This window comes from Falco punctatus, assembly GCF_963210335.1.
Source record: "Falco punctatus genome assembly, chromosome: 11".
Taxonomy (NCBI): Eukaryota; Metazoa; Chordata; class Aves; order Falconiformes; family Falconidae; genus Falco; species Falco punctatus.
This window is the reverse complement of record NC_137591.1, coordinates 18,743,319-18,764,698: the sequence shown is the minus strand read 5'-3', so window position 1 is coordinate 18,764,698 and position 21,380 is coordinate 18,743,319. Positions and strand designations below refer to the sequence as shown.

Below are 21,380 nucleotides of genomic sequence, written 5' to 3'. Positions count from 1 at the left end.
TGGAATAGTTGGCTTTTATAGCTGGCTTTCCATGTTCAATTCCTGCCACCCCATATATTCCTTAGAGAAAGTAAATTAGAAAACATGAGTGTGAGATAATTTGCCACAAATTTGACTGGTGTTTTCCATGTGAGAGTATGCATTGGTAAGGTATTGTGACAGTATTGGTGGTGATTCTAGTTTGGTACCATGGATATAAACAATGGATGACTTAAAAAATAAATAAATCTATCTTAAAGGTATTGATCACTACAAAGCAAGATGAAGTCATGGCTATATTCAAATATCTATCCATGAAGAAACATGAATAATGTTTCTCAGAGTGTGTCTGTTAAATTGAAGATGGATTGGATTCTGGTTAATATCCAAATGTTAAGGAATGTTTAAATAAAAATATCTGCCATGTAATTTGTTAAATAACACTTGATAATAAAGGAATACTGGTGATCAATCAGATACACAGGAATTATAATGCAAATGTATGTCTGTAATCTACATCTAATTCTTTGTGGTGCAGAACACCCACTGACTTCACTAGAAAATAAGAGCTTTTGGGAATCAAGAGTTAGTCACTTATTTGCTACTTATTTAGTGTCTGCCAGACATTTTGATGGTGTTCATCTTGCAATCGATATACTTTAATCTGATGTAGTTACTACTAGCACCTTAGCTATGGGAGTCAATCTACCTGCACATCTGGTGGTTATAAAATCCACAATGCATTATGTTGGAGGAGTGTTCCAAGAGTACAGTGAAACTGATATTCTGCAAATGATTGGAAGAGCAGGAAGGCCTCAAGTAAGTTAATGCTATATTATATTGACACTATCTATAGGCAGATCAGTAGAAACTATTATTGGCAAAGAAACTACACCACCAACAATTTTACTGCGGTATTTGATTTTTTTAAAGGGTTGTAATTAGTAGTTAAATGACTTCTGGGTAACCTCTTGATTGACAAAGAAATGTTTGCTTTTGTATTGTCCATTAAAAAGTACTTCTTTGCTTTGCTGTGGAAAAAGATCTAAAGTTTACATTTGGCATACATAATGAATGTGGATTAGAGAAAAAGTAGGAAGTTGGCACACAACTTATAAACTGCATGATAAAAATTCTGGAATATTGAATAGTATAGAGAGTTATGTGCTTTTGTCCTCATAACATCAGAACAAATAACTTCTAAGTTAGAAGTGGAGTAGAGGGGAGGGTCAGAAATACTATCTCCAAAAAACTATAATTCATTGTGCTTCCACATGAGGTTGCTGATGCCAAGAATGCTATGTATTAACAAGGCTTTAGACATTTATTTGGTTGTAAAAAGGAAGAGGGGGATTTAAAAATGGCTATTTTAATGATACCTCTTTAAAGTATCCAAATAATTTATGTTAAATCTTAACACTTTAAAGTCTTCTAATTTTTAGATATGCAGATAAAGCCTAATATGGGAGATAGCTTACTTAACATCTGTCTCCAGAGGCTGCTTACATTAGCCACTGTGGTGTCTTGCGTATATGACAGTATTTTATCTTGACCTAAGATCTAAAGTAGTGCAGAAATTCAATATTTGTAACTTCCTTAACTGATTTGGGGTTTTTTTGCTAGAAACTGTAATTCAGAAAGATTTTAAAAGTTGTGACTCAGAATCCTAAGCCACTTTAACTTACTGAGTCAAGAACTGCAATTACCAAGATCTGCCTTTCAGTATTACATACACTAATCTGATCTTAAAAAATGCAAAAGTCAGGAAACTTCTTGTACGAAAACCAATAAATCAGTCTAACAGTATTTTTTCCATTACAAAAAAAAAAAATCAAAGTGAGGTGACTTGAGAGTAGATGATGAAGATTATAAAAATTTATTATAAAAGGCTTGACTGTTCTTTCAAGACTTTCTAATGTTTGGGGATTAGTAAAGAGAATTCATGTCAGTAAATTATTTTCTGTAGTTGTGCTTAGGAATCCTTTCCTTAGCTGTGGATCTTGTAAAGAGGTCAATAACAATTCAGATTTGTGTTATTTCTCAATATGTCTCTATGTGCATTATTAGCACATATAGGCTGGTGCACTGTCCTGTCTGCCAGCAGTGGCGGGAATCACGGATCCTGCTTGCTGCCCAAATGAATTAGAACTTGCAATTAAGTTAGAGAGGCCTTGGCATTCAACAGCCATTTCAACAAGGATTTTAAGAAAACAGTTTTAATGGTTCCAACAGATAAGTGATGCATATTCAACTGCAATTTTTTTGGTAAGAGCTAGAGAGCAATTTTTGTTTGTGGTTTTAATTTTCAGTTTGACACTACAGCTACAGCAGTTATTATGACTCGTTGGAGTACAAGGGAGAAGTATATACAGATGTTAAATGGTGCTGATATAATAGAGAGCAGGTAACAAAACATTTTTGTAACACTATATAGATGTTAGCACTGTTTCATAGTTTCTACAGAATGTGGTTTTTTCAGGTGATTTTGGGGTTTTTTTTGGTCTGTTTAAAAGAAATTTAAAGAAAATCAAATCAAGCTCTTCAGAAGTTAACAACCACTGGTTTATCCGCTAAAAACATCTTTAGAACATCTTAAACAGAACAAACAAAAAAGAAACAAAAAAAAAGTTGTAGATTCCTGCTAGAGAACTGAAGAAACTGAAATAGTACATATTGTGAAGACAAAAATCAAGAATTGAACCCAGATTGTATCTCTGAATTTTCAGATGATAGAATCCTGAAAATACCAGAATACAGAATTCACTTCATGTGAACAGAATATCGAGAGAAATATGTAGGAAAGTTAGGACATTAAATGGTTAACCAGAAAATTTTGCTCATGCAATTTTGTTAAGGTTTAATTTTTCAAATATATTTAAGATATCAACATTGTGCTGTAACTTCTAAATGTAGGTAGCTTTGTTTTTGAAATAATTGTGAAACTTCGCAGTAGACAGGTTTTTTTGGTTTTGCTTGCTGCACCTTAAGCCATAATAAACAAATTACATTGTTGATTATTTACATATTCTTTACTGTTTTCTAATGATTTCACTGATTAAAGTTGACAGTAAAAAAATCATTAAAAAATAAAAATTGTTGTGATTTTGGGTGAAGGGGGAGGGGTTTGTTTTGGTTTGGTTTTTTCCCAAACAGTAGTTTTAGCACTTCTTGTCCTACTGATAGGTAAATATATTTACCTTTTTTTTTTTTTTTCTTAGTTTGCACAAGCATCTTGTTGAGCACTTAAATGCAGAAATAGTGCTACATACTGTCACAGATGTCACTGTAGCTTTGAAGTGGATACGATCAACATTCTTGTACATTAGATCCTTAAAAAATCCAGCTTATTATGGTTTGTTGTTTTTTTTCTTTTTAATTGATCTAAATTACAATACTGGGTTGTGTTAGATCCATATTATTTCTTTCATTTTCTTATGGTCTATTGTTTTGTAAGGAGTTGAAAACAAGACGTGTGACATTTTTAGGAGCAACAGTTTCAGTTGCTTTAATATAATAGGAGTTTCAGCATAGTATAATATTTAAAAACTATGAAGAAGCCATTTACAGCTTCATAATGATTTATTTCTTTTGATCTTAGTACACTGGACCATGTATTAATGCAGTATCAAGCCATACTGTACTTTTCAGCATGAATACGTAATCTGCTGCTAAGAAAAAAAAAAAGTCTAATATTTCATAGTTTTTCTAAAACAAATATTCAATAATCTTAATGCTGGTGTCTTCAGTTTGTCTTACCCAGAACAGCCTTTCAGTCCCCAACCCTGACCATAACTTGGTTCCTGGCTACTTGCTCTGCACCCGATTATGAAGTCATTGGGCGCTTGCTGGAGACTTTTTTTTTAAGGATTTGTAGATGGGACTGGAACATAGTACATCTAGTACTTGAATGGATGTTACATTTTACGTGGCTTCCTATATTCTAAAATAGGAAAACTCTACATGTGAAGTTGCTCACTGATATTTGTGCAACTTTTAGGACTCTGATATTTTACATAGGGGAATATCTGCAGCTTTTACCTTTGCACATCAGTTCTAACAGTCACTCACTGATACATAGATACTTACACTATGTAAGGATTTTGACTTGTTCCCAATGTAATAAATCCTTACAAATTTTTCCCTTTGGGGTATCTGTCTGGGTCCCAGAAAATCAGCAGATCAGTTTTGATGGGTAATGATATTGAGGAGGAAGTATGTCATTGTATTAGGTTAAAAAGCCTTTCATCTTTTCATGAAGGTTTTTCATCTGGTTTGGATAAAATTGGAATTGAAGCAAAATTACAAGGTAAGTGGCTTTTAAGCTTTTTTTCAATAAAATGTTATGGTTTAGGGCAGGTTCACCCATTAATTTCAATAGATCCATTCACAGAACAAATGTAATTTACTATGTTGTGCTGTTGATTTTATTTAATTATTAATAATTTTGAAACACTATCAATACATTTTGACTGGTGGAAAACTTTTCCTTGTATAGAGGAAAAAAATTAAATGCCTTTATCTACCTCATTGCCATATACATACTTAGAAATAGGGAGCAGAGCACTTTAATTGTGATGCTTGTCATTCTTCCTAATTTTCCTTTGATTGATTTCGTTTGCTTTCATTAATTTCTGTTACTATACTTTCAAAAACCTATACTTTTCAAGGCAGAAGTTAACCTCCAACTTTAATAGAAGTAGGATCGCATTCTTAAACTCTTGCTTCAGTTCACTGGAATTACTTGGGTATACATTCATTGCAATCTGATGGTGATGTTTCTGACTTGTACATTGATAAGGTTTTTTTGTTTGTACTAAAAATGCATATGTTGTCAAATTGTTGACAGAACTGTGTTTGAAGAACTTAAATGATTTGTCATCTTTTGATTTGATCAGGATGGATGAAGCAAATAATTTCAAACCAACAGGTAACACTTAAATGAACTAATTTTCAGAAGTGACGTTGAGGTAGTAGTGAACTACAAAGGGTCATAGGAGTATACATTAATAGGAGTACACACATATAGTAGAGAGTAGAATCTGAGAGAGTGTTTGACTAGAATATATGAGCAAGTTTCTTTAAGAATTCATGGAAGTTCATTTGTTTAATATTGATCCATGAATAGATCTTCTCTTGTTGCTGGAAATGTTGTTGTGGTTTAGGAGAAAATTACAGAATGTTACCACAGGATCATTGGATGTGACACAGGGCAATGAAGGACACATTTTATCACTAACTCCTTTTCCCTACAATCCTTTGCTAGAGGTGGTTGGCTTCTCAGCAACCACAGTTCAGCCTGGCATATTTGTATGAATTTATCTCTATTGGAGAAAACTAACTGATGCATGTTTCTTTCTGGCACTCTATGATGGGGTTAGTCTTATCCATCAGACAGCTGGGGGCAATAACATGCTGAGTCAGTGGTGGTAAATCTCATAGAGCCCTGTAATAAGAAAACTAATTTGATTTTGCGACTTAAAAAAATACTTGGCATATTTTTTTTTAAGTTATATTCTTCTTTTACAGAGACTGGAAGATTAATGGCCTGGTATTATATTGCATTTGATACAGTGAAACAATTTTTCACAATGAAAGGAACAGAGACATTAAATGAATTGGTAATGTTAACTTTTTCAAGAAAATTTACATATGTTCAATTGATTTTGAACATATTCAAAGATAAGAAGCAGAAGTTCTTATTTCCTTTAAAGAGCTCAGGCTTTGTTTATATAAAGTTTTGGAGAATACATCTAATTAAATGTCACATGGAGTATTTTTGAGGCTTTGTACTTTCAGATCTTTTCATTTCCAACTCTTTCTCCCCTCACTAACCTTGCTTATAAAGATGTAAAGTTACTGAAGCTGTTTTGTCTATGTATTAAAAACTACTGGTTTGTGGTTCAGTAGTTGTTTCTTATTGCAAAAACCAGCTGCATGGAGAGCAGATTTTACTTTTAAAGGAATGTTATTGTCTTTATGTTTTAAGTAATTTTCCTCTGTCAGATAACAACAGGTTGTTACTGCCACTGTTAAGTCAGAAAAGACTTCTTTTTTTTTTTTCAAAGAAATACCATGGTAGAACAGATTGGCCTTGAAAAAAAGGAATGCCTGTTCTCCTATGGCTATCTTTGTTGCTGAAGTATGAAGAAAGTGCAATACATAACAGATAGTAAAAACAATTTATATTTGCCTTGTACGCCATGAAGTGTTAGCAGTGTGGTTGATTTAAAAAAAAAAAAGTTGGAAGTGGAAGAAAAAGTGGCAAAGAAAAACAATTAATAAAGAAGTTAAATTGTTACAGATTACAATGATCTCCAAATGCACAGAATTTCTGGATGTCAAGTTAAGAATAAATGAAAAGAAAATACTGAACACTTTGAATAAGGACAAGGACAAAATAACTATCAGGTATAAAAAAAAATAAATACATTGAAAAAGGAAAGTATCTTTTTAGCTACAAATAAAATGAATAGCAGAAAATATGTATATTTTTGTGTATAGGTTTCCATTGGTGGGGAAGATAAAAACAAGAGAAATGAAAATAAACTGGTAAGTATTAGATTGTGTTGTTACTTTTTATTGAAAAGCTGCCATTTTATGGCTGTTGGAGTCCCTGCTAAAATTTGTACTGTTTTATAGATCAGACCTTGTATTTCATTGTTTCCATTCAGAATTTTATTTTGTTTTCCAGTAGAAGCTTTTATGTTATTATACTTTTCTCACAGTATGGCTTGTATACCAAAAAAAATTTTTTTCCAGTCTTATTCAGGCTCAGCTAGGATGTATTCCCATTCAAGACTTTACTTTGACACAAGATACTGGCAGAATATTTAGAAATGGCTTAAGAGTTACTCGATGTATGGTAAAATTTAATACTTTTTGTTCTTATAATAACAAGCTACATTTTATTTGATTAATACAAGTCAACCTTATTTTTACAGGGTTATCTGACTTTTTGGCATCATGTAAGGACAACTTTTCTGCTTTATTAAACTCTGTGATTTTAGCAAAGTGTTTCAGGTGCAAGCTGTGGGAAAATTCACTTCATGTGTCTAAACAATTGGAAAAAATCGGTAGGTACTAGTCAGAAAGTAGAAAGGTGTAATCTGATAGAGAATCAAAACTCATAACTAGCCTAGTAATTTCTGGGATGTCTGCTTCCATAATTAAATGGGTTTCCTAATTATGCATTTGCCACAGTGAAGTACCACAGTTATCAGAGTAGTCTGTCCTGATAAAAGATAAAAGTAATCAATTTAGTAATTTTCTTCAGGCTTTCAAAGTATTTCACAGTTGTTCTTTTTTCGTAATGTTCATCTCAGTATCTTGGGCATATTCCACATTTGTGTGATTGCACGTCTCTGACTAGGCTATGCCTTCCTTTCCAAACAGCTGTCACTGTAGGTCCTGTTACTCCTATCTATGAAAGCTCTTTAACTTGCATTGACATGGATAGGAATCATGAAATAGAAATAAATTTACTGTGCATGGAGTTGTTATACACGAGGATCACAAGTTTCTAATTATCATCTTTTACTGTATCCTGTTACTGGATGAACTTCTAGCTGGAAATACAGACTTGTCATAATTACTTGAAAAGAAGTTGAGAAATTTTGGAGTCCTCTGTATTCCAAAAATGTAGTTATACTTGTTTGAGATAAGAGTATAGCTTCCTGCTTTGATGTCTGGTCTGATCATACCCTCATGCTTTCAGACTTCACTGCAACGTTCTCTGTATTTCTTTAAAGACACATCTGCTCTGTATGGAACTTTATAATACAGAGGTCTGCAAGTTTGAGAATAGCTAAACCAGAGGATCCATATGGTGCAGTACATTACAGCCTTGCCAGCTCAGCTCAGAAGCTGTATTGCTTCATTCATGTGGATTCAGAGCAAGGGACAGGGCTTGTTAGCTTGTGCACAGCACAGTACAGTGTGGTGGGAACCCATTTCCACTGCTGGATCTGTGCCAGCATGCACACGGTCAGCTGAGGGATCTACTTTATTTTCAGCATTTCTAGGGGGTTAGGATAAGTGAGATAAACATGGCATTTGCGGTATAGACAAATCGTTTCCTGTATGTTATATTCAATAGAATAAAGTCAGGTTTAATTTTTCACTAATGGAAGTGCTATAGATACACATCTCTCTTTTTATTTTTTTTTCTTATGCTGTTGTTGCTTTTGCAGCATATATTACAAAGAATTACTAACTTTCAAAGTTCCATTTGTTCCACCCACAGACTTCTTCTGAACTGTCTGCTGGCAGTTCACTCTCTTTTCCTGAATCACATGTTGCACTGATGCCTCTTCTTGACCTCTGTGATGCTATGGCTGCTAAGCCTATTCTATGTCTTTGTGAAGTTAAGTGAATTGTTTAAGCTCACAGAAATTTACTGATACCATGTAATGTATTCAGAAGTCCCAATTTTTTAAACTTTTATCTCAGTATGTTGGTTTTTTAATTTAAAAAAAAAAAGCCTTTAGTGATCAGTATTTCCTTTATAAGATTGACTGTTCTTTAACTGACATTTGTCCTTAACTGAGATTGTGGATTCACTTGAATTCTTACTGCATTTCTACAACTATCTCAATTTTTTACTCTTGTCCAGTAATGATGCTTCCTCTTGTTGCTGTATGATATGCTTGATTGTCATTTCTTATTCTGGCACACAGGATAATGATCAGTTGCTGTACAGGATTTTACCACCTTTACTACTTTTTCAGTTTGATTTCCACCTCTGTTTTGTTTCTTGTTCAGAAATAGATAAAGACAAAGAGAAAAAAAATCTTATTCATATTGTCTTCACTTGGTGGAAACCCTTCTGCCATTTTAGGAATTATGGCAAAAGAACCAGTCTGCAGTTTCACTTACAAAGAAACAAGGCAACAACCTTAACTAGAGTAGCTGTGGAAGTAGTATGTGAGAATCTTCAGTCTTCAGATTGTTTGCAGAGCTTTTGCAAAGGAGAGGGGTGATGGCAGAAGATGCTTTTCCTAAGTCAACCCCAAAAGATGTTCAAATATACATAAAAGGACAAAAGAACATCTGTTTCTCTAAATTACTAATTCTTGAGTTGGAATGAGTAAGATTGCTTTAGTGTCTTCCAAGAAGAAACCCATGAGTCTTTTGAGAGGTTTTCCACTTAATTTTCAGATCTGTTTTACTGTTTCTACATAATTATGTATGAAGAATCCACATGAGTATTGGTACTGTCTTTTGTCTACAATTTTTGCAGTTATTGTAGTAGTCTGTAGTTCCAGTTAAGGGAAACACCCTTTCATACGCTGTGATGACAAAGTCTCACTGGAAGTTTGAAAGAACTGGGAATCATGAAGAGGAATAAGATTGTATGTGGAATTCTCTGCCAGTCTACTTTTGTGGCAGATAGGGCATAGGAAAATTTTTTGCTAAATCTGCAGACTCCTAGAAAATTATAATAAATATTTTTTGAGGGAATTTCACTATTAGCTTGCTCACAACACATTGAGGTCCTTGTGACTTTAACATACTTACAGTTTCTTAGGTAGGGAAAAAATTTCTGAATGTTGTGTAACTTGATTTTTCCATCATGTATATGCAGAACATGTTTCTTGACTTTTGTAGAAAGTGATCTAAAATCTGTTTTACTCTAGAAAATGTAACTAAAAATTTTCAGTATTGAAATACCAAATGTTTTCATGTTTGATTTGTATTGCATTTCTTTTTCTCTTTGCTAATGGATAAGTGAAATTAAATAATACTAAAATATTTCATCAACTGAACAGAAATTTAGTGATTTGCTTTCCAGAAGTCTGGGACAAACATACTGCAGAATGATTTCTGCTTTGGTTTTACCTGTTATAATGCAGTTGAGAATAATTTGAGGTTAGTGATTGTCATTTAAAAGCATAAAAACCTTAAATTTTTCACAGGTGTATCACTGTCAAACATTATGGTAAACGCTGGGCTGACATCATTTAAGAAAATAGAAGACATAAATGCGAGGGAACTTGAATTGGTAATCTATTATATAATATAATATACTATTTAGTAAGGAAAATATTGATTATTAATAGTGTTACCAGTAAAAGCAGCATTGTTAATAAAGGTCTGCTATATGATTGTCAGCAAAATTGAGTGGTTTAAGTCATTTATTCATTTATACTAGTAAATTTTAAAAAGTATGTGGCTACTGCTATTTTTCCTTGAAAATGTGTGTGATGTTTTGTTCTAGCAAATTTTATGTGGATGATTTCACTGATTTGGCTGGTTTTGGAAAGCAGTTGCTTAAGTATGTAGAATTTCATCATTAACATGCTTTGAAACAAAGGGCAATATGCATTTCCCTTTTAGGACTTAGAAAAAAATTAAAAAGGGAATATGTATTTATAGTTTCTCTTAATGTATGTTAATGATGACAATCCTGAATTTCCATTATTGCTAGTTTTAGTTACAGATAGTAATAGAATAAAATTCTTCTGAATCATCTATAATGCACTTCTTATTTTAGGGAAGTTAGCTTTTACTCCAGGATAAAATCTTTGGCTCTTGGTTCCTTTTCTGAGGAAACTTTTTCCAGTGTTCTGGAAGATATAATGGATTTCTAAAGGAAACTGATTTTACTTGGGTTTTTCTGTTTTGGCTTTAGGAATTTGATTTCTGTTTTCTGCCTCCTTTTGCATTTTTCCTGTCATTAATTTTATTTTTGTTAGTTTTGATTGAAGCTAGGGCAACATGGAAAAGCCACCTCATATAAAACTTGAGTAGTCAGGTTTTGAGGTCATTGGATAGTTCAGTGGCCGTTACCTGAACAGAAGTGGTAGCAATATGAGAAAGTATTGTAATTTTCTTTTGGTTATGTTGCTGTTCTGGACATCTCTAACAGTAAAGAACCAGGAGTGATAAGGGCTTTTGTTGATAGTATCATTAGTACAATGGCTTTGGTTCCTTAGATTTACATTTCTGTTGGCATCTCTGATCAGCTGAATGTTTCAGAAACAAAAATAAATCTTTGCAGATTTTAAACAGACATCCTCCTTTTGGAAACCAAATAAAAGAATCTGTTTTGCACCTTCCAAAATATGAACTGGACATTGAACAGGTAAATGTTTTTTTTATTTATTTTATGTTTTTATGCTGATATTATGAAATGAAAGAGCAAATACTAACTATAAGAAATTTTGAGCCTTCACTGATAGAAGATCACACAATATTGTTGCCTCCTTCCACCTTAGTGTGTATAACCAAACTTCTGAACACTGAAGGAGAGCCTTGGAATAGACATTTCCTATAACACAATAGTGTCTCTCTCATTAATAGCGGTTTATGTTACAGATGTAAACCAGTATATTCCACATTCTAGCTTTGTATGTGAGTCTAAGAGGTCTGGTCTATCTTGAATATAAAGAAATACTAGGGACAGAAAAACATCCATATAAAACTTACTGAAGAAGCATGAAGTCATGTTTATCTTCTACATCACACTTAGGAATATAGAGAAACAGTAAATTATGACATTAACCTAGCTGGTGCCCTTTGAAAAGAACGGTGCAATTCCATATGCAATCAGGAGCTTTGAGGTTCAGGTATGCATTTTGTCTTTAAACAGGTCACATAGCCACTGTACCTCTCTGAAATGCAAAATCTGAAAAATAGCCTTAAAGTGTCTCATGAAGTTTGCATAAATAAAGACACCTTTGAAGTTAAAAACTCATTAAATGTGTGAAATTGTGTTATAGCACAATATATATCTATTTTAGATCTCTAAAGTTATTCTCAGAAGAAAGTTTTAACAATTATAAATGTCTTACAGAGGAATGTTGGGATGCCAAAATATACCTTGTTCTCTTCTTACATCTTTTTCTTTGCATTTAACAGAGGATGATTTTCCAAAGGCTTAATGTAGAATGCCTTTTATTTTCAATACTTTTTCAAATGTAGGATATTCAGTTATGGACAAGTTGTTCTGAGACACTACTATACAGTAATAACAAAAATTGTATCACAGATTGAAATTGAATTGAGCTTTTGTGCTTGTATCAACAGTTAGGAATTTATGGAAGGGCGTATATTTTACTTTGCATATTTTATCAGTTATGTCATCTTCTGTATAATTTTTTCCTAGCTTCCAAAATACAGTGATACATTGGCTGAAATCTTAGTAACTGTCAAATTAACAAACTATGAGCAGCTACAGACAAAGAGAACCGCGACAGACTTTCATTATGTTACGTTGGTCATAGGAGATGCTGACAACCGAGTCATTTTTAATCAGAAAATTATGTATGTATGATCAGGTTTTTTGCCTCACATTTCTTAAGGGTATTGACTTTTAATCCTTTCTGTGACTTGCAGTTTTTGCAATAATTTCTACTGATGCCAAATGGTACAAGATTATTCTTTATCCTATAGTATTTTCTAGTTACTGTTGTCATTTAAAATGCTGCACAAGATTCAGACACCTGCAAAACATGCCAGTGTGCTTGTCAGTAGAGTGTACATCTTTGTACAACACTGATGTCGTATTATAGAAGTCATAATAATTTCCACATAAATGCAGAACAAGTAAAATACCTATTAAAAAGATACATTCTCAAGTTGCTACTTACCCTTATTGGCTATATTTCTTTAACTATATCATATTGTCAATTTTTTTTTTCACTCAGAGATGGAATTAAATTCTCCAGTTGGCTAAGATACTCTTTGAGCAAACAGGAAAGGAGAAACAAAATCTTTTCCAACTGTGTGACCTTTACGTGAGTTCTGGCCAAAGTCTGGCACTCTTGGCAGAACTGAAACTGATCTGCAGGATCCTGGCTCTCTGATGGCCATAAATCATATATTATTGGAAGGTTATTCTTAGGCCACTTATCAAACAAGAACTAAACCCAAATAAAAGCTCTTTCACTTGGTTACAGATGCCGTAGCATACAGTCTTGTGTTCATTGTCTGTGTCTAACAAAACTTTACTGATACATTACAGGGATTCTGTGCTGCTGAAAACTGGAAATTGGACAAAGAAAATTGAAGTGAAAAGAGCTCTTAAATCAGAGGACATTAGTATAAATTTAATTAGTTCTGATTATGGTAGGTTGATGGGTATGCTTATAATTTTAAAACAAATGCAGTAAAATTTTGAATAAATTGTTAGAAGACTATATCAGGATGAAAATATAATAAAATTAACTGATCTGGAAACAAAACTATATTACATGTTTTTTTACTGACTTGAGTATTATCTAGAAGTCCTAATTGCATCTGTTTCATTTACTCTAGCATATTAATGAACTGGGATACATCAAAACTGTTACTAGGAGATAGTATCTTGCTTTGTTGATACAGATTAGAATTTTCTTTTGCCCTTCGCCTTCAAGTTGAATTAACTTTCAGTAGCGATAACCTATTGATAGGTTATTTATGCTGGGAAGAGCTGTCTTTGTGAATGGTTAGGTTTTGCATTGCGATAAAAAAGTATTAGATATGGATTCATCTCTACTACTAGCAAGAAATTTCTACAGTGGAAAATTTTGTGCCTTAACATGTGTAGATTTAAACATTGGTCCCCTCAGTGTCAATTTCCATTGAATTGGAACTATAGCAGCAGATGAGGAGAGACAGTGGTGACCTTGAAACATAGAACTTTGAAATACAATTTGAAAATAGACTGGCTGTATTACAGGTGGGGCATGATGACAGAATTTAAAGAAGATTGCTGTGTGCTAGATTAACTGAAGTGTATTTGCTGCTTTCATGATAAACATTGAATATTAAAACTATTGCAATAATCAAGTCTGGAATAATCTGTATTCCTATGGCTAAACTTGTGGCTCAGGAAAAAGGAGTTTTTCTAACCAAATAAAGATGAAGAAAAAATAGTCCTTTTATTACTACTTAGCTGTCTACATGTTGTACTGAGTTCATTAAAACTCAAAACAACAGTTAATTTCTCTGAAATTGGTAACAGTGAAGTTAGATTAAAAGCAGGTCTTCTTAGTCTCTACTTATTTTAAAATCTGATTCTGTTTCAAACTTGAAGGAAGTCTCTCATTTTTAAAAAGCCTGTGTGGTTTTCCAGCAATATTTGCCTAATAAAAGACAAAAATGGTCTCTTATAGCCTCATATGAATCTTAATTAGAACTAGAACCATTATTAGCATCCAGCTTCAAAAGAACTATCAACATACTCAACTTTGCCTGTGCAGAGCTGGTGATACTCTTTTAACACAGACTGTAGTACAATTTTAAAGTTAAAATTACATCAACAGTGCAAAACCATAGATAAATGTAGTTTTAAAACAATACAGAAAAATTGTGTTCGAGGGCCTAATTTTATTACTCATCTGGTAACCATGTCTTTAATTCTGAATGTTTGGATTCATTAATCTCTGTCATAAAGAATCTGTTCATATGATAGTGTGCTTTCAATGGTACATTATCTTAACAAATTTCCATGATCTTTTAATAACAGTTATACTTTCTTAAATTCTTTAAAAAAACTGAAGGTAATCAGTAGTTTAGAAACAGTTAGTAGCAATTCTAAATATGTTTGTCTTTTTTCAAAGTTGGCCTTGATATACAGCAAGCATATAAAGCCTTTTACTTAACACCAGAAAAAGTGGGAAGTAAAGTGATTACAAATCAAAAACTGAAAGCTGAGTCTTCACTTGATATGTATTGTGGTTCACCACAAAGTCTGCCAGCAGCAAAAGTAGATTCAGGTAAATGATCAGATCAGAACATCTGGTTAATAACAAAGTCAACAGAAAATTGAATTTTGCTTTCAGTAGAGAGCTAGGTCTTTATTTATCCATACTGGTTTTATCTCAAGTATAATAAATACGATGATGCTGCTTCCGCTTGTCAAGTACTGCAGTGCAGTTCTTTGATGAATTTGAAATTAAGAAAAATTGTGGATGTTTGGTATCTAATATTACTGTTTGAATTTGAGCATGTTGTAGTGCCTCTTTTTCAATAGCATTGGTTAATTTCTTTCAAATTACATTGTTTGAGCAGCCCAAAGTTTTGTTGAAGGCAACAAAATTCCAGTGACCCAGATTACTTCTAGCCCATCTTTTACTGCATGAAGTACTCCCTCACCAATACACATGAAATAAAAAGTGAGCATTTATGTATTATGCTTATCTAGGAGACAGATCTAAACAAGGGATTACTTACAAGAAATATGGAAACAGAGAATGCAACCATCGCTGTAAAAATAAAGATGCATGTGGACATGACTGCTGTGAGTTTCATTAAATCTACTATTTCTATTACTTTTAGACGAATATAATTTAGAATAGCTTAATTTACACCAGTAGCTACATTAACAGAAGCAATGTAAGCCAGAGAGTCCGGCCTGCATTGTTGCTACGATACAGTCATAAAAGCAGTAATAAAAAGCTTTTTAAAAAACACTTTTATGGACACTAAAATGATCAATAATATTTTTCAGAACATCTAGCATATGATTTAAGATCAATGTCAAAGAGCAAATGTTACACTTTTATATAAATATTTGTGCATTAAATCTTTTAATTAGTGTGTTAAATCTTTTAGGATCTTTGAATAGAAGATACTAAGCTTGATGGCAAAGTTTCCATTGATCTGGAAAGATTTAGGATTTATCCTTTCTAAGCTAAACTGAAGATTATTTTAATTCCATTTCTCAGGTAAAACTGGAGTACCTCAAAAGTCTGAGACAAATGGAGATTCAAAGTTTTCTTTGTACCTAGCTGATTTAAGGAGCAGAAACTCAATTTCATCTGTACCCCCAGTAAAACGGTTAAAGGTTCGTTTGAATACAGTCAGCCGTTGAATAGACTTATTTTGATCTGTTATGTATTTGTACACATTGTTTGCAGAGATAGTTATATAACTAAATATGAACATCCAAGTTTGTCTTTTCTGTGTGGAATGCAAAAAGGAAAGAAGTACAAAAGTAAAGGTCTGTGAATCTTTTGAGAGGTTCTGTTGCTGTTTGGAGCATGTGCTCTTCAGTTTTACTTTTATGGCATTGGATAGATTGTGGTGGGTGAGGTACAGAGGCATCATTGGAAGGTACTGTACTGTGACTTGGTTTTGGCAAAGTATGACCCAAATGAAAACAAATAGTGGTATTTATCAGAGTAATGCTACTAAGAGATCTTTTTGCATTGACAGGTAGATCCAATTCTTTATAAAAAAACCAACCATGTTAGCTTTTAACCTCTGAAAGGTTCCATGGATTATACTTTATCCCTTTGAATCTAGTACTAAAATAGCTCTTTCTGCAGCAAGAATGGCAGTTGAGATGTTGGAATGTTTTATTTCCTCCTCACAGTTTTGTTTGCTTGTTTGTTTGCAATAAAGAATGATTTAGCCTATAGCTGATACAGATGAGAGTGATAACCAGTCTCACTTTGCCAGGGTACTTGAAGAACTACACTAGAAGCATGTAATTCAAGCCTCTTTAACTGATTACATTAGATATGCAGACCTAAGAAAGATTTTCTATGTGATCTTTAAAAATTATGCTAACTGATACAGTATAAATTATGTCATTAAGACTGTTAAAAAATTGTTTTCAATATGTTTATATCTTACCAGTTACAATAATCTGCTTTCTTTAGATGCAGATGTTAAATCAAGCTCAAAATGTGGATCTCCAGCAATTTGTTTTTACACCTAAATCTTTGTTGCCAGCATTGCCAAGGTACTGAATAACATAAGTAATAAAAAAGAAATCTGTCTTATTTTAGGTAGTATGTGAAGTTGTAACAACTAAAAACTGTTTTCTGAACAAAATTATTTTGCAACTTTCTGCAACTGTTTTACTGACATGTCACTGATTTTATTTTATTTTTAATAGGTCTAGCAATAAACAGTCATCTTCACCTTCAGTGGACCAGGTAGATAATGTTAATAACTTAGGAGTACCTCAGCAACAACTGCAGTCCTGGAATTATGGAAAGATTAGTAAGTTATTGCTAATGTTTGAAATTACGATTTTCACTATTTTGATTTGAATATACTTGTAAGCTCAAACTGGCTGAAATCGCTACAGCAACAAGTGTAGCATTATAGAACACTGAATGTGTAGGGAAATGTAGTGGCCTTAACTGGCTTTCTTTCTGGTGTTGGTAAGAATTTCTAATGTAGTTCTAAGCATCTAAAAGTACCTTTAAATAAAACATTAATGACTGAATCAAAAATAGCAGGGTCCAAATCTACAAATACTTCCTGAAAGGTATGACTGTAATGTATTTCCACTGAATCCACTTGTAACGCAGGGGATTATACATATAATTATATCTATACATTTTCTTATTTTTCTTTTCTGCTGGAAGAAGTTAGTGAAACATGAGCTGTTGTTTGGTAGTCGATAAAATGTGACCATTCAGTAACTGAGTTCATAACTAGCAAAACATCTCCGTCTGGAAGCAAATTTCCTCTTTCTGTTTCTTTTCCACTGGAAAGGCCACAAATGTTTTTACATTTGGTGTTAAATGATCAGTCTTCATTATCACTATATAAATATGATGTTCTCCTGCTGGTATGACTTTGCTATTGTATTTGTTGACAACAGATTGATGTGAATAATGTTTTGTTTAATTTGGCTAATAAGTAGCAGTTCTGATGTTAGGTCATACTCAGACATACAAGGAACACTGAGCTGAAATGAATTGAAACATTACCTTGTTCATATCTCCTTAAGTGTTGTCAGCTATACTGTGTAATTTTAACATCTTTATCAGTGATGTGAACAGTGGGATTGAGTGCACCCTCAGTGCACCAAGCTGTGTGGTGCGGTCGACATGCTGGAGGGAAGTGTTGCCTCCCAGAGGGACCTTAACAGGTTTGAGAGGTGGGCCTCTGCGAACCTCATGAAGTTCAACAAGGCCAAATGCAAGGTCCTGCACATGGGGTAGGGCAACCCCAAGCACAAATACAGGCTGGGCAGAAAATGGATTGAGAGCAGCCCTCAGGAGGACTTGGGGTGTTGGTGGACAAGAAGCCCAAGATGACCCAGCAATGTGCATTTGCAGCCCAGAAAGCCAACCATATCCTGAGCCGCATCAAAAGAAGCATGATCAGCTGGTCAAGGGAGGTAATTTTCCTGCTCTACTCTGCTCTCGTGACACCCACCTGGAGTACTGCATTCAGTTCTGGGGCCTTCAGCTTAAGGAGGACATGGACCTGTTGGCACGAGTCCATAGGAGGGCCACAAAGATGGTCAGAGGGCTGGAGCTTCTCTGCTATGAAGGCAGGCTGAGAGAGTTGGGCTTGTTCAGCCTGGAGAAGAGAAGGCTGAGGAGACCTTACAGCAGCCTCCCAGTACCTAATGGGGGCCTACAGGAAAGCTGGAGAGGGACTTTTTACAGGGGCATGTAGAGACAGGACAAGGGGGAATGGCTTCAAACTGAAAGAGGGTAGGTTTAGGTTAGATACAAGGAAGAAATTCTTCACTATGAGGGTGGTGAGGCACTAGAACAGTTTGCCCAGAGAAACTGGATGCCTCATCTCTGGAAGCGTTTGAGGCCAGGCTGGAGGGGCTTTGAGTGACCTGGCTGAGTGGAAGGTGTCCCTGCCCATGGTAGGGGAGTTGGAACTAGATGATCTTTAAGGTCCCTTCCAACCCAAACTGTTCTATGATTCTATAATTTCATTTTTACTTAATATTTTGACGATGACATTGTAATCCTATTCCTTTAATGCTTCATATTTTCCTGCTGTCGTTGCTATGTAGTCTTAAGATGGAAGACCATAGCATAGCCGTACCATCAGTTGCTGGTGGGGGTGCAGGGAGGGGAGCAGGCAGTTAGTGTGTGATATGATTGTGTTAAAAGAGTAAAGTCATGGGAAGACAGATAGATGTTCCAGTGTACCAGTATAGCTGTAGTCTGTGCTCAAGCATGTCTTGAGGCAAATCATACAGGATCAAGAGGACATAGCAGATATTGCTAATTAAAAAACATCTCCATTGAACAGTAGCAGAAAAGGTAACCCAGGACATATTGATTGGGCTGGCTGCATTTAAAAAAATGCACCAAATATAGTTCTAATGAAGGCATCAGTTTATATGATTTTTATAGCATTAACTGCATCTGTAATATGGTATCTTGCCATTCCATAAAAAAAAAAAGTAGGTACTTAAGAATATACTGTGAAATCGTAGTCACCTAAACCTATAATTTATTTTAAATCTGTATGTCTGTGACATAATGTGCCATGCTGACTGTGCACATCCAAAATTACAGTAGCAGTACCTTCCTGATGTTGCCAGTGTCTGTGGAACAGGATTTTTGATTTGAGCCTGTCCTCCTCCCCCTCTGTTGAAAGGGAAACCTGGATCGGGGTTTCTTAGGCGTATTAGAGCCATGAAAACAGAATGAAGATTACAGCACTGTCTGATGCTGGAGGATAGTATGGCAGAAGGCAGATAGGAAAAAAATAGCAGAGAAAATTGTATTGATGATGAAAAAACACAATAGAACAAACAAATGGGAAAGAGAGTAAGAGAGGAAACAGGAAAGCAGTCTTTGCACCAGAAAAAAAGTATTTAAAAACATTAACTATCACATTTTAATTAAGAATTCTAACAACAATGCTTAAAAATGTGTTTGTCATGATTAGTTCTTAGGCATTAGATGTACAGGAAGAAGACAGCATTCAGAGTGTTTTGGAAGACTGGAGAGAAGAAAGGACTGAACCAGAAGTATTAAATTTGGATCAAACAATGCTTCTGACAAAGGCAAAGAATGACGTTGCAGTGATTTTTATAAGGCCTGTTTTTCTAGAATCTACATTGAGACTACCTTTTCTCAAAATAACGCTGAGGAAAAAGTGCATATGTGACAATCCTCTTTTCAATAGATTGAACAATTGGTTATAAAAGAGAAAAGGTTTTGTTGTGCTTGTCTATTACAAATGTGTTGCAGCTTTCTCTTGGAAACATTCAGTGTTTGTGAGTGAGAAGAAGCAAGAAACAATGGCATAAAAAAAAATAAAAAGCTTAAAAATCTTTAATGCATAACTTGATGGATACTCATGAAAGCAGATGTTGTTTTTCAGATGGTTTGCATGTGGACTTTGAACTGAGAGATGATGTTTGGGATGATATTGATGATGATAAATTAGTATTTGCTAGCAATTTTGCCGGTAGAGAATTAGGTAAGGTTATTTTAACAGAATTCTTTGTTTCCTATGTACAAATTATTTTACAGGCTATTCTTTGAGAATAATTCATTACAGTATGCAATGAATAGAACTACCTGAAATTTTTTGGTTAATTGACTTGACCCCCAGATTTATTATTCTACCTTGGATGTCAGTTATATTGAGGCAAATCTAATATGGAAGGGAGAGTTGAGAAAGTCATACTTAAGAATTTTTTGATGGCCTACAACTGCATATTTGTTATGTTATCTGACTTCTTATCTCTGCTTATGTTTACATTAGTCCAAAACCCACAGAAGAAATATTTCATGTGTTAAAGATATTTGAATAACTTTCAAACTATTATTTATCATATAATGTAAAATATTTACAAGGGGTTTCAGCTGTTTTGTGACTCAGTTTTTAAAAATTTCATTCTTATATGAACATGGAAATACCTGCCTTCAAATTCCAGATAAGTGTGAACCACTTTGGCAGTATACGGGAAGCAAAGCCACAAATGACATTTCAAAAGAGTAAGCATTATATAATTTATTACAATTTTGTTCAGTTAAAAATACTGTCTGTATTTCACATGCATCTGTATAATTAAATGTATAGAAGGTTATTCACTCATAAAAGTGAGTGAAATTTCAACTTTTAAAAGGTATGAATTGTTGAATGTTTTGTTGTTTGGTTGTTGGAGTTTTTTTATTTAAATGTGGCGGGAAATAAACAGAAAATCCTGAAATGGAAAATAAATCACTGTGCACATCTTTAAAAATACTTAAATTATTCAACTTGATATTTTCAGTTCATGCATATTACAAGATGAAACCAATATTCAGAACTCTGTTGTTTCTGTGGTTAGTAGCACATCAGAAGTGAATTTATCTGTACAGAGTAGAAATATGGTGAGTAAAAATATTTTTATAAGAGGTTTTCCTATAGTTAGAGTATTGCATGTGTAAATATATTTACTATATCTGACTTATGAATCAGTTTGGACATACTGCATTTCTGAACCTTTCTGTGTCATCCAAACACACATGTATCCTGTGTTCAGTGTGATATTCATGATATGAAGAACTAGGACTTGAATTTACTTTATATAGCATGACTTCAAAACTATTTACTAAATCTGATTGTGATTCTGCAAGTCATCCAGTATATAATTATATTTATTATGTGATTAATCCTTGTCAAATATCATAATATCAATATAAATATCTGTATTGCATACTACAACAATCTGACAGTTCCTTTTTGTTAGTTAATCATATAAG

General features: G+C 33.7%; 1 protein-coding gene across 1 annotated transcript in view; it reads left to right on the top strand.

Moving 5' to 3' along the window:
* HFM1 (helicase for meiosis 1) overlaps positions 1 to 21,380 on the top strand; it is a 94,527-nt gene that overhangs the window by 33,360 nt on the left and 39,787 nt on the right. The window contains 22 exon segments of the mRNA XM_080407708.1: positions 653 to 798; positions 2,289 to 2,383; positions 3,198 to 3,331; positions 4,238 to 4,285; positions 4,826 to 4,906; positions 5,506 to 5,597; positions 6,281 to 6,387; positions 6,481 to 6,528; positions 6,739 to 6,836; positions 6,921 to 7,052; positions 9,894 to 9,979; positions 10,979 to 11,062; positions 12,086 to 12,243; positions 12,944 to 13,047; positions 14,523 to 14,678; positions 15,107 to 15,202; positions 15,630 to 15,748; positions 16,569 to 16,651; positions 16,808 to 16,914; positions 20,011 to 20,171; positions 20,488 to 20,630; positions 20,909 to 21,008. Coding sequence (XP_080263834.1) covers positions 653 to 798; positions 2,289 to 2,383; positions 3,198 to 3,331; positions 4,238 to 4,285; positions 4,826 to 4,906; positions 5,506 to 5,597; positions 6,281 to 6,387; positions 6,481 to 6,528; positions 6,739 to 6,836; positions 6,921 to 7,052; positions 9,894 to 9,979; positions 10,979 to 11,062; positions 12,086 to 12,243; positions 12,944 to 13,047; positions 14,523 to 14,678; positions 15,107 to 15,202; positions 15,630 to 15,748; positions 16,569 to 16,651; positions 16,808 to 16,914; positions 20,011 to 20,171; positions 20,488 to 20,630; positions 20,909 to 21,008 — 2,378 coding nt within the window.